Source organism: Pantherophis guttatus, chromosome 3 (assembly GCF_059756535.1).
Source record: "Pantherophis guttatus breed Tessera chromosome 3, ASM5975653v1, whole genome shotgun sequence".
NCBI lineage: Eukaryota > Metazoa > Chordata > Lepidosauria > Squamata > Colubridae > Pantherophis > Pantherophis guttatus.
Window position 1 is genome coordinate 46,471,241 of NC_142065.1, and position 15,379 is coordinate 46,486,619.

The 15,379-nt window shown below is 35.3% G+C and overlaps 1 protein-coding gene across 25 annotated transcripts in view; it reads right to left on the reverse strand.

Annotated features, from left to right (window-relative positions):
- The window catches only part of NFASC (neurofascin), a 168,523-nt gene that overhangs the window by 58,301 nt on the left and 94,843 nt on the right, over positions 1 to 15,379 (reverse strand). For all 25 annotated transcript variants that reach the window (XM_087889457.1, XM_087889450.1, XM_087889461.1 and 22 more), the window contains 7 exons: positions 12,088 to 12,199; positions 11,221 to 11,405; positions 9,683 to 9,814; positions 6,702 to 6,845; positions 3,223 to 3,334; positions 2,546 to 2,712; positions 1,342 to 1,489 (listed from right to left, as the gene is read on the reverse strand). In XM_087889457.1, the coding sequence (XP_087745583.1) occupies positions 1,342 to 1,489; positions 2,546 to 2,712; positions 3,223 to 3,334; positions 6,702 to 6,845; positions 9,683 to 9,814; positions 11,221 to 11,405; positions 12,088 to 12,199 (1,000 nt within the window). The remainder of the gene's footprint in view (positions 1 to 1,341; positions 1,490 to 2,545; positions 2,713 to 3,222; positions 3,335 to 6,701; positions 6,846 to 9,682; positions 9,815 to 11,220; positions 11,406 to 12,087; positions 12,200 to 15,379) is intronic.

A 15,379-nucleotide genomic window follows, 5' to 3' on the forward strand; every position in this document is an offset into this window, starting at 1 on the left:
TGATCTTCCGGGTGCAATTCAAGGTGTTAGTTATCACCTTTAAAGCGCTCCATGGCTTAGGACCTGGATACCTACGAGACCGTCTTTTGCCACCAATAGCCTCCCACCGACCAATTCGTTCTCACAGGGAGGGACTACTCAGGGTACCGTCAGTCAAATTATGCCGACTGGCAATTCCCAGGGGGAGGGCCTTCTCTGTGAGGGCTCCAACCCTTTGGAATGAACTGCCCCCTGAGATACGAAATATCCCTGATCTCGGTGCTTTCCGCCGTGCCCTCAAGACCCTGATGTTCCAACAGGTGGGGCTAAACATATGAACATGTGAATGATTTTTTTTAAAATGTTATCTAATTCTGGGTTTTATTTAATTGACCAAACTAAGTAATAATTTTAATTAGCAATGATGTTTGTATATCTATATTTTTCTTGACTGTACACCGCCTTGAGTCCTACGGGAGAAAGGCGGTATAGAAATATAATAAATAAATAAATAAATAAATAAATAAATAAATAAATAAATAAATAAATAAATTTAGTTTATTTTGGTGTTTTTGTAGACATTAATTTATAAACTGCTTTTTTTGATCAATTTCCAAATGCTGCTATGCCTGGAATACTAAACAGAGACATACCTAATAGATCATTCTTCAAGGGAATCTGGCACACTTAATTAATTATGTTGGTATGTTTTCTGAGATTTTTTTTTTATTTGAAAACAGTATTAGCCTGATAAATAAAAGCTCATTAACTTTAATCAAGGAGACTGAACTTCTAAGAATTTAAAAAGGAAAGTGTTACTTAATTTTTTACCAAGTAGATAACTTTTTTTATAAAAAAAATGATTTAGTTTTAAAGTTACAAACCAACAAGCTCAGTCTAGAAAACATATTGTACTATTTTGGAGGGAAATATATACTGGTAAATTCTCTATTTTAAATGACTAAGATAAAACTGAAGGCATCAAAAATGTAGTATTAAAAAAGAATTACATATATACATAAACATTGTTTTTTCAGAAGTGGTGTTTTTAAATGAGCAAGTAAAAAATCAGTAACTTCTGGTGAAAAAAACATCATTAATTTTAGAACATAATTTTTAACAAGAGATATCAAACATTTTTTTCAGTTATTTATTGCTCCTTCTATTTCTGATTACAAAACCTGGCTTTTGCTATTACAATTTTTTCCCCATCATCAATTTACTCTTCTTCCAAATAGCAATAGATGTAATTCTCACAATCAAAATGGGAAAAATCTATAATAATTACTTGTATCCTAGAGAAGCTGAATAGGCTAAAATTTTGAGAAATACATCATTTAATAAAAGAAAGATGAAACTGACCTGTTTCCAAAGTAGACAGGAATATCGTCTTTAAGCCAGGTAACCGTAAGCCGTAATGTGGCGTCATGTCTTGTCTGGCACACTAAGTGAATTGTGGAACCTTTCTTTGGTATAGCATCTTTGGGCCCCTCTATGATCCTTGTGGGATCTGCAAAGAGTTAGGTAGTAGCCTAGGATTATTAGTGAACTATTTAATTTATCTGAAGCCCTCAAACTAGTCCCTTCAAGATGTTTGAAGGGAATGGAGTTAGGGGAGGCTAATTTAAGCACTAGGAAATAGAATCTAATAAAAGAATGTCACAATGACAGATTGTCTACTATTGCTTTATTCATCAAGGAATAAGTGATGATAAATCTGGAAACACCTCCATTTCTAGCATTAATTTTTACTGATATTTATCCATTCTTAGGCCCTGCAATCCTTCTTGTATTCACCAGACACATTTTAATGCGCACCCTAGTACCTTGGAGGTGTAATTCAGCTCAAGAGATTCAGCCCCACAGATGGCAATAGGTTTCACCCCAAATTGGTATGACAAGGACACAACCAATATGTAACCAATCTTTCAGATAAATCAGCAAGAATTCTTTGTTATTGCTGTTGCATAATCCTTCTCTGCAGTTCACAGCATCTGCTCGGAAAAATGCTTTAACAGTAACAGAGTTGGAAGGGACCTTGAAGGTCATCTAGTCCAACCCCGTGCTCAGTGTTTGAACCACTCTCTCATCTTTCTTTATATTTTCCTGCTGCTGCTCCTTCCTTTTCTGAATTCCTTTTATTCTCTCATGGGCATCCATGAACTGGATAATGAAACAAGACTGAATGACAGGTTCCTCTTTGAGTTGAAGCTTCTGGCATTTCTATCTCTGTTGTCAAGCTCAAGAAACCCTTCATAATGTTTAGATAAATAGAATGGAAATTGTATTAGCTTTCAGGGTATTAGGTCATCTTTTACAAGTTTGAGGGTCTTTGGTCTAATGTTGAACAAGCAGCAAAGGTTTACAGAACTTACGTTTGAAGAAGTCCATTTAACTGTAATTTAATATGCATTATTCCTATTCTTTCCAATTGCCAAATTACGGTAAGCTTCACTAAAACATCACACCTTCTTTATGAATAGGATATATGCTATTGATGGAAACCACATCTCTCCCCACTATTTGGAAAAAAACCTGTAGTTTACTGAAGCAGAAGCCACCTTACCTTTTATTTCCAAACGAACCTGGTTCTGTGCTTTGCCCAAAAGATTGGTAGCCACACAGGTGTAAGTTCCCTGGTCTTCTTTCCGAGCCCTGATGATTTCTAAAGTTCCATTCTCATGTGCTTTATAGTTGCCACCATGCAGTGTACTTCCCTGGCCATTCTTAAACCTCATGAAACAAGAATAAATTATTTTAAATATTCAATATACAAACCACCAAAGCAGGGTTGTGTGTGTATATGTGTGTGTTCCAACCCATGGCCCACAGTCTGCATGAAGCCCTGGATGTGGCCTCACAAGATCATAAACTTTTAACATTATTATATGATTTATGTACATTAACTATATTATATATTTTACATATGGCCCAAGACAATTCTTCATTTGATGTGGCCCAGACAAGCCAAAACTTTGGACACCCATGCACTGAAGGAATTACTACCTAACCTTGTCCAGCTGGTCTATTGATTTATTTGAAGTATACATAAATCTAGATAAAGACAAGTATATCTATTTTTAATAATGGCTACCTTGTCTTTCCAATGCCATATTTGTAACCTGGATATCTGCTAATTTAAAAAAATGTTGCTGTCTTATTTATTAAAAGTAATATATATAATTAATGTAAAAAACAGATATATACTAAAAAGATGCTGTGGCTTAATAATAAAATTCTTACCATCGTAATGTGGGAATCGGGGATCCAAAGAACGGACAGTCAAGAAGCGTCCGATTGTTCTGAATAACTTTAATCAGTTGGTTACGAGGGAGAAGGATCCGAGGAACAACATCTTAAAACGACAAAAGGGCATTGTCTGTAGAACCAGCCAGCACTGTTGTTTTGCTTTACTGCAAACATTCCATACTAATGTTTGAATTTTCAGATTTAAGTTTTTGATTGCTTAGATTTTGCCTGAACTTTTCAAGAATTTTAAAGGCAAAAACTGTAATGAAATATTTCATAAATAATATTTATGAAAATTTTATTTTTAAAAATTATACTTTGTTGATTGTGATTTATTGAATTATAGTGTTTTCCCACTATAGTTGGGGAACCTACATGGCTATTCTTATTTGATATATTTGTACACTGAATATTACAACTTTTCTAGGTAAAGAGCAAAAAACAAAAACAAAAAACCATAAAACAACAACCTGGATTTAAGCTTTCCCTTCAATTCTTTCTTCTTATTAATTTATTATTATTTATTAATTCAATTTGTATGCCGCCCCTCTCCGAAGACTCAGGGCGGCTCACAATGCATTTAAAATCATTATAAAAAACATTTAAAAATTAAAAACATTAAAAACATTAAAACTCATTCACACCATTCATGGCCGGATCTTGCCGGATCGCAAGAGCGAGATTAACGGCCCCAGGCCTGCTGGAAAAGCCAGGTCTTTACTGCTTTTCAGAAGGCCAATAGGGTGGGGATGGTCCGGACCTCAGGAGGTAACTGGTTCCAGAGAGCTGGGGCAGAAGGCCCTCCCCTGCGGGCCCGCCAGCCGGTACTGTTTAACTGATGGGACCCGGAAGAGATCAACTCTGTGGGATCTTACCGGTTGTTTGGGAGTTATGCGGTAGAAGGTGGTCTCGAAGATACCTTGGCCCTGAGCCATGAAGGGCTTTAAAGGTAATAACCAACACCTTGAATTGTGACCGGAGACCAATAGGGAGCCAGTGCAGCTCGCGGAGAATTGGTGTAATGTGGGTGTATCTAGGTGCACCCACGACAGCTCACGCAGCTGTGTTCTGGACCAACTGTAGTCTCTGAACACTTTTCAAGGGTAGCCCCATGTAGAACGCGTTACAATAATCTAACCGTGAGGTGACGAGGGCATGAGTGACCGTGAGGAGAGCCTCCCCTCTTCTCACAATAATTATCTTTTACCTATTTCATCTAAACTTTTACGCATTTCTACAGTCAGAAAAATTCCAACTTTTAAGTTCTCATTTTGATATGCTCATAATTAAATCCCTTCCAAACTTTTTTTTTAGATTGGATGGTAATGAAACAGTCTTGCATAAGAATGCATAAACCTGTGTAATTGGCAAGTCAGATCAAGAGGGAAAGCACTCTTTAAATGAATAGACACATGGACATATATAAAAAAAGAACAGGAGAATTTAGGCTTAATTTATAGCGGAATAAAAAGACACTTAGGTTTAACAGCTCCCTAGGGAGATGACTCATTAATCCAAAACAAATATAGGACCAATTGTCTACCAAAGACAATTCTAAAAGGAAGAATCTATTTTAAAATAAAATAAAACCTCTAACTATAGTTGGAATCTCTACTGCTATCTAATTAAGTGTGAGTTCATATGCTAGATATAGTATAAAAGGGTCTTTGATGTATTTTCTATATAGAAAAATTTCAAGGACATAGTAAAAAAAAAAATCCTCACCGTATCCCAGGTGGGACAAGGAAGACTGGATTGGGGAGATATAGTTTATTAATATTATTCTGCAATTTTGACTTTTTATGATATCTCCATTCATAATTCAAATGAAAATGATAAAGTCTTTATGCATCTATGGCATTTTAAAGTCTGATATAATACCTCAGTGGGTGTATGTGTAGGTGTATGTATGTATACATGTACATGTACATGTACATATACATATACATATTGTTGTGGCCCGCCAGCGGCCTGCGCGGATTGTGGCTGATCCCGATGATGAGGAGGCTAGTGTGGTGTCGTGCCAGCAGCCTGCGCAGCCGGTGCTCGCGTCGGACAGCGAGGAGGCTGAAGAGGATGTGGTGCCAGAGGCAGAGACTCAGCCAGGGCCTTCAGAACCTCCAGAAGCTCCTTCAAATGGAGAGAGCGAAGTGGAGGAGCCTCTCCTCAATGCTCAAGCACGCAGGGCTGCCAAAAGGCAGGAGTGGCTACTCAGGAGGAGGAGGTCTCCTCAAGAGTCTAGCTTGAGGATAATTGGCCACTCCCTTAGCCTATTTAAGTCACACGCCGTTAGCAAGTTTCTTACTGGAAACAACTTGTAATTATCATCAGAGCATTTTTGGAAAAGTCTTATCGTATCTTGTTTTCTGGGCTGGTTGTCAACCTTTGCCGGACTTTGGTTTATTCTTGCTACTTAATAAATTTGATAAGGACCGTTGGTGTGTGTCAATATCCTCGGGAATCTGGAGCTGGGGCAGAACACATATACATATACATACATACATACATATATGAGTGTATATAAACATACACATATAATATGTGTACATATGCATACACACACACATATACATACACATTCTATATGCTACTTAAATCTTTAACTAGGCAAAATGGGGCATCATAAGGCAACAATTTTTTAACCAAGGTACTTCAAATGGGCTAACTTAAAGAATGTGTCAAAACTCCAAGACCCAGATTCCTGGAGTTGAAATTTGGAAAATTTTATTAAAAATTTTCATTCATTCATAAAAGTTATTATAAATCAGTTTATGGCATGATGCAAAACATCACAAAACATTTCGTGTGTTGATGTTTGACTGTGTTACAAAATTCAACATGGGCTATTCCCGAGCAGATATATCTCTGTGTATATTTCCTCCGAAGGAAATATCAATGAAATGATGTATTTTTTGTTACTATAAATTAATATGTACATGTATTATATTAGGCTATGAAATGCCATAAATCAAAATGCACAAAGATGGATCATTTTGACCTGAATTATTAATGGAAACATTCTGATGTAGATATTGAATTCTGCTCTAATGCTTTTAAACAATTCAATTTCCAGTTCTACTAATTCATAACAAGAACAATTTGATATATGTATATTTTCTTTTCATGTTTGAAAAGCTTTCCTTTTATTTTAAATATTAAATCAACTTGTTGTCCTAAACAACTGTATAGCTAAACAAATTTTCTCATAATTTAATCAGTTGTTGGGATTATTATTTCAGTAAGCCATGACATTTTAGTATGGTTTAGCTTTCTTTGCATTCTGAGTTGAGCCATTGTGATATGTAGAGTAGAATACAATAGCTCTTTCAACAAACCATCTTACCCATTGCTTAATTACAACCATAATGGATATTAGTTCCTGGGAAAAAACAATTGTATAAAAAAAGGAAATTATTTTAAAGGTTCTTAAAACTAGACTAAAAAACTGAGAACTTTGCCTGTTCAGTGCTTACCCAACACACTAACAAATGCATTGGCTAACAGGTACCCATGTTCATTAGAAGCGTTGCATTGATATACAGCACTGCTGCCACTCTGGATGTCCCGAAACATAACGGTGTCTCCATTAACTTCACGGCTGGGATTGGGAGCAGAACCTTGGAATCAGACGGACATAAATTAAGAGATATCTTCTATTTCTTTTTGTTATAATTTATATCAAATAAACACCATAAAAGCATCTAAAATTAAGCAATCAATCTTATCTGAGGTGAAGAAATAATGGATGGAACTTCTCTCTTGATCTGGACATTCCTATTATTAAATACCATGTTTCCCTGAAAATAAAAGCCTGTCTTATATTTTTTTGAACCCTGAAATAAGCGCTTGGCCTTACTGCCATGCACTCAAAAGCCCGATTGGGCCTATTATCAGGGGATGTCTTATTTTGGGGGAAACATGGTATTGAGAATGAGAAACATTTTAAAGTAGCAGTTCCAGTCATGTTAGTCCATAGAAGACTTTATTTTTTTGATATAAATCTATATGTTACATTTCTGTTCAATGTTTATTTCAATACGTCTTTGTTTCTATGGTCTATCATTGAGGCTGTATATTTAAGAAGGAAATATCCATTATATTGACAGTAAAACAAATTACCCTGAATTATGTTAGTACCGATAATATACTGGCAAACTTAAGTACAAGCAGGAAAACTCTTATTGTTTCTTTTTTACTAACTGCAAGGGGCTCAGTATGAATCAATTTAACTAAAAAAATGTCTTTTCTTTCATTTTAATTACTTACAGGTAGCATTAGCAATAGCGTTTATACTTATATTCCACTTCATAATGCTTTATAGCCCTCTCTAAGTGGTTTACAGAGCCAGCACATTGCCCCCAACAACCTGGGTCCTCGTTTTACCAACCTTGGAAAGATGGAAGGCCAAGTCAACCTTGAGCCGGTCAGGATCGAACTCCAGGCAGTGAGCAGAGTTAGCCTGCAATACTGCATTCTAACCACTGCACCACAAGGGGTCTTTTAGGCAAGTAACCTTCCAATTTATGACCATAATGGAGCTGGGAATTTCTGCCATAAGTCAGGACAGTCGTAAATCGGGGTGCCCACATAATTAACCTGATTTGATGACCTTTTTTACAGCACTCATTAGGTGAATGTGGCAGTTGCAAAATGAATGCTCCAACTTGTTAAGTGAATCCCATGGTTGTTACAGGTGTCCATTCATTCCAAAAAAGCTAGAAAGTAGCAACAAAAACCTTTGTGCGTCATAGTAGTCATGTGACTTGGAATGTGCAAGATGAGCTTATTGCCAGAATCGAGTTGTAAGTTGTTTTTTGGAGGACTTTGTTGTAATTTTGAATGATCACTAAGTGATCAGTTGTTAAAGAAGGACTACCTGTACCTAGTTTTTGTTTGGTTTGGCTAAACATCCCATGACTATTCCTTTTGATCTCATCCTTAAAGCATCACACAATTATGCTTATACCACATAATCAATTCAGAGACTTATGATTACTGCTGTACATGAATCAACTGTCCCTCAATTTTTTGAAAAATGGGATAATAATAATAATAATAATAATAATAATAATAATAATAATAATAATAATACTTTCGAATACAGACAGATCGTCATTTGGAACACAAGACGCCAGATATCACGGTTGTAGAGGCCCTAAGTGTACAATTTATTGATATCACTGTACCAGGAGACACCATAGTTGAAGAAAAAGAACTGGAAAAAATCATGAAATATTGCGACCTGGCCATTGAAACTACATGGCTATGGATGAAATATGTAACAGTGATATCTATCGATAACAGTGTCATCGGGGCACTTGGTATCATGTCCAAGAATTTTACAAAACACATCAAGAAATTGCAGCTTCCTGCAATAACACCAGTGGAACTGCAAAAAACTGGGCTGCTCGGAAAATCATACATCTTAAGAAGATACTTGGTTGATACCTAGGATACTGGCAGCAACCCATATCAACCATTAGCACCAGTCAATGGTATTTGTGATACATTTTTAAATGTTCAGTTGATTGAGTTTCATGTTTAATGAATAAAATAATAATAATAATAATAATAATAATAATAATAATAATAATAATAATAATATAACCACATGATAGCATAGCAAAAATTGTTAGGCAGTATAGCTAGCTATTTCAGAGAGCGGCCCTACTATAAGTTCTTATGTAGCTATATAAGAACAGCAACATTTTAGAATGGAGCAGGAAGCTTCCATTGTTTATGTAGGCAGGAAGATTTATGTTATTACAGAATTTGGAATGCAGAAATATTGTAAATTTACAAGGGAAAGCAAAGAAAAGCAGTAAAGGGCAGAGATAATTGAGAGGAAAAAAACAAATCTCAGAACCTCCTAAGAAGACTGAGAATCTATATAGAAATATATGATAACATCAAGACTACAGTAAGTCATGTTTGTATATGAATACATGTTATGTATGAGGTCTAGCTAAAAAAGCAAAAGATCTGATGTAAAACATCAATCACTTTAACGTCATAATTTAACCTCCAATGAAATTCAGACAAAGTATAGAACCACAGAAATACTGTAGCATATTAACATGCCAACAATCAATTATTTTTAATAGCATAAAACAAATAATTTCAGAAATGAAAAATGCAAATAAGCATTGACTAAAGTATAAAATGAGTTGAATCCACTGGAGCTTATATTTCACACTTTGTTGGTATCAGCAATCAATTGTTTAAAAATTTGACCTGTACTTCAAGCAATTATAACTTGAAGCAGTAAAAATAGAAATAATCCAGATGGTCATCAGAAGTCAAGAGTGACAGCAAGGGAGGGAAAGAGGGAGGAAGGAAGGAAGGATTACAAGCAGTTATTTGAAAATAACTTTACCTCCCTTATAATAATAATGAGGTCAAAAAACATATAAGATATAAATTTTTCATGTAATTAGATTCTGTTCTTGCTTACTTTCTAGAAGTTCTCCATTCACGAGCCACTGAATTGAAGGTTTGGGGTTACCATTGGCACGGCACAGCAGTCTTCCATCTTCACCAGGAGCCAAAATAAGGTTCTCTGGTTCATCCAACCAATATGGGGAAGCTTTAGAACAAAAGTGATAAATATAAAAAGATGCTATGGCTATCATTATAGTGATCCACTGGAGAAAATATGGATATGAAAGAAAAGGAAAGAAATAAAGAAAACTACAGGAAAGCTAAAATGACTACAGGAAGACAAATTATGAGTTCTGTGTGAAGAAGTACTAGAAGATAGATCAATCTTTCCTTTCAACGAAAGGAAAGTAGGCACAGAAGTCGCTTGGAATATAGTGAATACAATTAGTTACATTTTTTTATAGCAAATCTAAGTTTAGAGAACACACTTTTCTAATGACTGGAAGCTGAAATGAAGCAAGGGCTTCCTTCCAATTAATAATGAAGGTTAATATACTTAATTGGGATGTTCCTAAAATAAATAATAATCTGTATATATTGACAGCAAGTAAATCAGAACAGGAATAAAAGGCAGCTGGAGCTCCTCTTTCTTTGCTGTTTATTAATTTACTTGCAGTGAATATATAGAAAAGGATGAAGAATTTTGGGAAACCTGTTTTTAGTTTTTTGGGAGGGGCAGAAAAAGAACATTCAATGATGTAATATTTGACCTTTAGGGCAAATTGGAATAAACATGCGGCATATAAATGGGAATGTACTTGAAAAGGTCTCATAATCTGAATACATTTTGCCTATCTGTCATTCTTTGAACTCTTAGAAGGCCAATTTATTACATTTATGTATGTATCAAATCTGTATAGCTGCCCATCTTGCAAGATGTGACTTTTGGCAGTGTGACAACAAAGATATACAATAATAAACATGTAACACAATGGTCATTAAAAAAAAGCTTTAAAAGCATAAGGCACTCAAGTGATTAGATTAGCAAGGGAGCCACCTCCCCTGGTCCCCAGGCCTGATGACATAGCAAAGTCTTGCGAGACTTCTGAAAAGGGATAGAGCTGACCTCGCTTTGGGGAGGATGGTGGTGAATGCTCCATAAGGTGGCCACCATGGCAGAGAAGGTATCAGCCTTACCAGGTAGATCAAAGGGGAAACATGGCCAAATAAGCTAATTCTACGTTATTACAAAACTGCATTAACAGAATTTAGCAAGTCTGCCATCACCTTTACATCCTGATAACTTAGGGAGGCTCCTTTCTAAGACACTTACTCTACCCACTATGTAGTTGTGGCTTCTGTTCTCTCTTGTCTGGCTGTTCCCCAATTCACTGCACCTAAGGAACAATGACAGTTTCATGCTTTCCTCCACTTGGCTGAATAAAGTTATGTAGGTTTGTGTTCAAAACAGTAATTTGTTATTCAGGAAGCATTCTGATACCATGTTCCGATCATATGGTCAGACTGACCCCAGAAAGATTTCCTATATTTCACTGGTCTTTTGGATTACTACCTGCTGGAGAATAAGAAGGCACAATAAACATGACATACCTTTCACTTTCACAGAGATACTATGGCGGCTAATGCCCACTTTGTTGGAAGCTAAGCAGAAATATTCCCCAGAATCTTCCTCAGAAATATTTGCAATATGAAGAGCCTTGTTAAAGTTTTCCAACTTGATCCTGCCAGATGGGAGATCACCACCCTTTTTGTGCCACATGATATCTGGTGATGGACTGAAGGAACCGAAAAAAAATAAATAAATCCAAAAGATTTAAGTATTTGATGCCGAGACTTTTCCAACATGAATTATGTATTATAAAGAAATTTTCTGGAAACTTGCTGTCTATTTTAAGGGTAGAATTTTCAGTGTCCTCTCAAAATAACCGTTCTCTCAAAATGCCTGCCAAACAACTTGAGAGGCAAGAGAGTAGAAATTAATTATTCATGTATAAAATTAAGTTGTTAGTTTTTGACTCCTGAGACTAAAGATTTCAGATACATATTTAATTGTGGTAGTACAAACTTTGGTGGTATAAAATGCTCTTCTAGCCATCAAAGTTGGCATTAATTTCTAATGATAAGCGTTACAAAATGTTGAAGCATATATTGTGATGTCACAATGCATGCTTTCATATTTGAACTGTGGTATATACAAGTGTGTAAACTTTGGAACTTGCATAATATTACCACGACAACTTTTCATCACTTGCTCCCCTTGTCCATAAACATCAATGAACTAAAATTATGTTTTCAAATTTTTACATTTGAATTATTTCCTGCTTGTACTTATGAAGTTAACTTTTATTTACCAAACCTAAAATCAGTAAGAATAAGCAACTGTGATTTTATGTCCCAGAACATAGACCAGAATGTATTTGACAAACCATGGTTTCCCTGATCCCAACTGGTACGTACACTCCTGAGGCAATGCATTCCAGCAAGAGGTCTTCTCCTCTTAGCACCATCTGACTGCTTGAGGTCCCAGTAGGGTACATGAAGCTGGGTTGCCTTTCTGCAATACCTCGGGCTGAAATCAGGACATAAGGGAGGAAAAATACAGAATTGTAAATCCTTCTCCAAAGGGCAGTTTGAAAAATGAAAGAGAATAGGAAACAAAATTAGAGAATCTGCAACATCCAAGACCTGCAGTGGAAATCTATAAAGAGACTGGGAAAATACTAAAACGGAACAAGATTTGAGTGGAAAAATCAGACAATGGCACAGAAATATATGGAATGGAATTAAATGAAGCAGTTAGAATAATTGTAATAATAACAGTCACCTTACTCACAGCAAAACAGATATTTACCAGGTTTCAAGTTTAACCATGTGCAAGTTTGATGTTTAGAAAAAGGGAATTCTAAGTTTCATTTTTTTCAAAATAAAAATACTGCAGAAATGTCCTCATGTTATTATATACCTGTTTGTGGACATCACAATCACCTATCAATAAAATTCCAATGCTACTTTAAAAACATTTGTGAAATTTACAGTGGGAAAATATGAATTACAAGAAACAACTAAAACAGTTAAATCAAATGTTATTTAAAAACATTCGGTAATAAGATATTCAATATTATGTGCTGGGTCTCATGGAAACACTGAAGTTCACTTAAGTTCATGAAACCTGATTGTGATTCATCCTTGCTCAAGAGAAACATTTCATATTTTGATACTGAACTATTGAGCAAGCCATTCCACTGAGCCATGAACACAAACTGTTATACTAGTCATTGCACAAGATATTTCACAAAACATTATAAAGGGTATAAGACCTAGGTATTTGTAAGACTGCCTCTCCACAATTCTCTCTGACCATCCTGTAAGATCTGAGAGACTTGGCATATTCTGGGTCCCGTCCATTAAACAATTCCATTATAAAACCCAATAGGTATCCCTCATTTGTAACTGTGTCTATCCTCTGAAACATTACCCCCAAGATCTGTATAGCTTCAACTCAATTGATCTTTAAGACAGAATTAAAGACCTAGCTCTTCCCATGGGCACTGAATTAAGGGTGGAATGTGATCCCACCAATTGTATTGTAATTGTTGTATATGGAGGGGGGGGCGGTGTCATTCCCTCCCAGTGTGTTATTGGTATTTTTTTATTTTACTTGTATTGTTTTTAGTCCTCTATAAGGTGGTTAGAGTTGTCAGCTAGTGGGCAGTCTTAGAATTCAATGACATAAATAAATTCTACTTCAGATGTGTTACACCAGGGGTCCCCAACACTATCCCCCCATGTCTGTGGCCTGGTTCTGGGCTACAGCCCATTGGGAACCAGGTCATGCAAGTGAGGGCGAGCACATGAAACCTTCCCCTCCCCCTCTCCACTGCCGGTCTGCATAGCCAGAAAAGTTAGGGACCCCTGTGCTGCACTATCAGAACAACGCATCTCTTCTTTTCCATTCTCACAATAGTGAATATATCCTTGTTTGTACAGCAACAAATTTAAAAATCCACTTAACCAAGCACTTAACCATACGTTTAGTTTCCAGAGAAACTAAACGTATGCCAGCTTTGAGTTTTACTGATCTATATTTGATCTATCAGACTCAATTAGTTCATAGTTATTTCATTCTAGTGATATATTTATATTCTCTTTGTATAACAAATCCAGATTTTTTTTAGGATCCATTCCAGAGGGAAAAAAATATCACACACAGAAGGAGCTACCCCAACATTAAAGCCAGTAATTAAGGGTTGTTGTTTTAAACAAGAAAATTGTTCCTTATCTATACAGAGAGCATAAAAAGCTTTGACTTAAAGCAGTTATTTATATTGTTGGCTGCATTCCTCATTAAAATACATAGGATGAAAAAGTTTCACAAATCTGATTAGCATTATAACATGATGAAACAGCAATGAAAATCAAGGGTTGATTACTGATTTAATAGGGAAGATTACAAGTACAATATTGCAAAAGCATTCTGAGATTGGCAAAATCTTTTGGTCTCAAAGTTAGTTTTATTAAATGTTTAATTGAACTTAGATCTAACATTAACTGGATATCAATTTAATGAGATGCAAAGGACAATATAATTAATTCAATAGTTCTAAATGACTCTGAAGAATGGAAGCTTCTGTGTTAGCTTACAATACTTGAAACTGATATGATTTCAAATATCAGTTCTAAAGACTCTGTCATTGTGGATACCTTAATAAATCATTGGATGGAACTCTTGCTTTTGATTTGTGCACAAATAACAAAATGAGCTTATGGTATGTCTAAATATTCTACTGTAGCAAGCACAACTATATTTCTAAATAATACTCATGATTTCCCCCTCATGGAAATATGAACTCCAGGGAGAAGGAAAATAAATGAATGAAAGAAATACAAGATTTCTGTCCATGATAAGAAGTTAATTCACAGTTAATTTGAGGAGCAAAAATAAAATGCCACACCATTAGTACTTATTTCATAAAAATGAATTCAAATTCATCAAAAGAGGTTTCAAAACAAGAAGACAGCTGACATACGATCTTTTAAAAGAGCCGTTATGTAGAAAGAACCTTGAATAAATAGTGTCATAAACAAGCAATTATTCCATGCTGTTCAATATGGACTCATTTCGTTAATTAAATGAAAATTACCACAGAGAGTGACATTTCCCTAAGCTCTGTGCATGTGAATGTGCACCTCACACACAAAGAAATATTTAAAGCAAGACAAAGGGGCAAATACAAGAATTGTAGACAGGTTAAGACAAGCATTTGAGCAGAACAGTTACGAAAAAAATTCACAGATGCACAGAAAAATTTGTAAACTGAATAAGTTAAAAACTTGTATAAAACTTATAGATAAACAATTAGGATACAAAAAAGTAGCAGGTATGTTATTTTTAAAATATTATTTATTTACTAGATTTCTATTTTTCTTTTTCTCTAGAAGCTCAAGATAGCAATACGTGAGACTTCTTTCTCTTTGGAACTTGACAGGATTGTGTTAATAAGTGTTAATAGAAAGAAATATTTGCAATTAATCATTAATTAACAGCTCCCAACAGAGGGTCTTTATGTGTTAGAATGCTGGACTAAATCTTCCTATGTGATAGGGCACAGATACATACATTTGAGTTTTCAGTTTCGAGCAGATTTCTACTGATTCACATATAATGGAATTCTGTATAAATATCTATCCTATTTATGGATGCTGATGTTCTCTTTCTCTCTTACATACATTTGCATGCAAGAAAGGAAAT